Source organism: Borostomias antarcticus (assembly GCF_949987555.1).
Source record: "Borostomias antarcticus genome assembly, chromosome: 17".
Taxonomy (NCBI): Eukaryota; Metazoa; Chordata; class Actinopteri; order Stomiiformes; family Stomiidae; genus Borostomias; species Borostomias antarcticus.
In genome coordinates, this window is record NC_140250.1 from 1675595 (window position 1) to 1678094 (window position 2500).

Sequence of the window (2500 nt, forward strand, 5' to 3'; positions counted from 1 at the left end):
ACGATGGACACAGACAAGTTTAACTATGTCTACAGCTGTGATTTGGACATCAATGTTCAACTCAAAATGTAAGTGTTGTGGTTTGATCAACATAATTCTAGTTATTCACAGCTAACGTGAGCTAGCTGTCAAACCCTGCAGGATGCTGCTAAACAAGTTAGCATGGCTAGCTATAACTCAAGTGTCAGATAGCTACTAAACAAGAGCTACAAACATGGCTAACGCAACTGTCAGATATGAATATTTGTCCCTGAAGCATCTCGGTACAGTTGTTGTTCAGTATTGACCTAAAGCGAGCATGGCAACATGACTCAGTATCGTGCTTCATAAAGCAGCTCTCATTTGGGAGTGCTCGTTTTGACATCATGCGCATTCCTGATCACCGGCCTCGCGTTTCTCTCGTGACTCTCTTAACAAGCCCGGCTCCGCCCTCTGGGTACCCACTGAGCCAAGACACGTCTAAAAGACGTCTTTTAGATGTCTTTTTTGTCTTTTTCGGACGTCCAAAGACATCCAATTAGGAGCCAGAATGAATGTTTTTTTTTGATGTTCAGATATTGAACCCGTTCTGCACGTCCACAGACGTCTTAGAGGGGTCCAAGCCAGACGTGTGAATATTGAGGGGTCCAGCAGACGTACAAATGGGGTTCAGGACTGACGGACGTTATTAAGACATAATCTGAACGTCTCCCTGACGTTGTGTGTTTGCAGGGTATAATAAAATGATCTTCATCATTTGTAACAAACCGTACGATGTAGCGCTGCCTGTTACACTCTGGAATAAAAGTGGGTATTTTCTCATTTATGAGTTATCACAAGTGTCAGCGGTCAGACGTGACATGCTCCAGGTATGTGACATGCTCCAGGTATGTGACGTGCTCCAGGTATGTGACATGCTCCAGGTATGTGACGTGCTCCAGGTATGTGACGTGCTCCAGGTATGTGACGTGCTCCAGGTATGTGACGTGCTCCAGGTATGTGACGTGCTCCAGGTATGTGACGTGCTCCAGGTATGTGACGTGCTCCAGGTATGTGACGTGCTCCAGGTATGTGACGTGCTCCAGGTATGTGACATGCTCCAGGTATGTGACATGCTCCAGGTATGCACGCCAGCCAGAACGGCTCTGTCTCTAGATGGCTAGCTGACTGTAATCAAGACTCACTATTTGGTCAACAGCAATGATCTGCCCGTGAACGATGTCACAAAGTAGTGCACCCCGTCTCGATAACCTCTGCAAAAGAGAGTACTCTTGGCCCGGACAGTGAAATGATGGCGAACTCTACCTTTTCTCCGGACACCAACCCCCCTTTCTCCTCTCCCTATCCTCCTCTCTCCCTATCCTCCCCTCCCTCCTCCCTCCTCCCTCTCTTCCCTCAGCGGCAGTCTGGAGGGAAAACGTGAGCAGAAGAGCTACAAGGCCCTGCTCCAGGACCCCATGTTGCGTTTCTCGGGTCTCTACCAGGAGAGCTGCTCCGACCTGTACGTCACCTGCCAGGTGTTCGCCGAGGGCAAGCCCCTGGCGCTGCCCGTGCGCACCTCCTACAAGGCCTTCAGCACGCGCTGGAAGTGAGTACGCGCAGAAAACACACACCCACACACACACACACACACACACACTGATACGGTCCCTGGTAGTGCGTCCTGACGTTTACGGCGCTGGTATTGCCAGCTAGCGCGTAACGTAGCTGGCTAGCTTCGCGGCTAGCGTGTCATGTAAGCTACCTCTGTATTCTCTCTCTCTCTCTCGTCTTCTCTCTCTGTCTTTCTCTCCAGCTGGAACGAGTGGCTAAGGCTGCCAGTCAAGTACCCGGACCTGCCCCAGAGCGCCCAGGTGGCCCTCACGGTGTGGGACGTGTACGGGCCGGGCCGGGCCAGCCCCGTGGGGGGGACAACTGTCACCCTCTTCGGCAAACACGGGTAAGGGTCCGTCCGGCGGAAAGGTCGCTGAAAAGCGACTTGTGATGCGATGGTGTGCGAAGGCCGCGGGGGGAAAAATCGAAATATTGAATCGAGCGAAATTACAGCGCGTGTCACTGGCCGCTGACGTTTTCGATACCCTCGTCCCCTTTCCTTGTCGCCCCTCCCGCTCTCTCAGAATGTTCCGGCAGGGGATGCACGACCTGAAGGTTTGGCCGGGGGTGGAGGGGGACGGTGGGGAGCCCACAAGCACGCCGGGGCGCACCAGCAGCTGCCTGGCAGAGGACCAGATGGGCAGACTGGCCAAGGTGGGGTCAGGGGGTCAGGAGGTCCTGGAGGGTGGGGGCTGTGTTTGTGTGTGTGTGTGTGTGTGTGTGTGTGTGTGTGTGTGTGTGTGTGTGTGTGTGTGTGTGTGTGTGTGTGTGTGTGTGTGTGTGAGCTCAAGTGAACTAATGAGCCTTTTTGTGATTCTGTGTGCAGGGGCATGCAAAGCTCAGTACAAAGGATTGTGTATGTGTGTGTGTGTGTGTGTGTGTGTGTGAGTGAAAGAGAGAGAGAGAGTGAGTGAGAGACCATGAAAGA

General features: G+C 52.7%; 1 protein-coding gene across 1 annotated transcript in view; it reads left to right on the forward strand.

Moving 5' to 3' along the window:
* pik3c3 (phosphatidylinositol 3-kinase, catalytic subunit type 3) overlaps nucleotides 1–2500 on the forward strand; it is a 13319-nt gene that overhangs the window by 264 nt on the left and 10555 nt on the right. Inside the window, exons 1-4 of the mRNA XM_084451553.1 lie at nucleotides 1–68; nucleotides 1379–1567; nucleotides 1775–1918; nucleotides 2097–2226. The exon at nucleotides 1–68 is cut by the window's left edge and continues 264 nt beyond it. Of these exons, the coding sequence (XP_084307679.1) occupies nucleotides 4–68; nucleotides 1379–1567; nucleotides 1775–1918; nucleotides 2097–2226 (528 nt within the window). The 5' untranslated portion in view covers nucleotides 1–3. The remainder of the gene's footprint in view (nucleotides 69–1378; nucleotides 1568–1774; nucleotides 1919–2096; nucleotides 2227–2500) is intronic.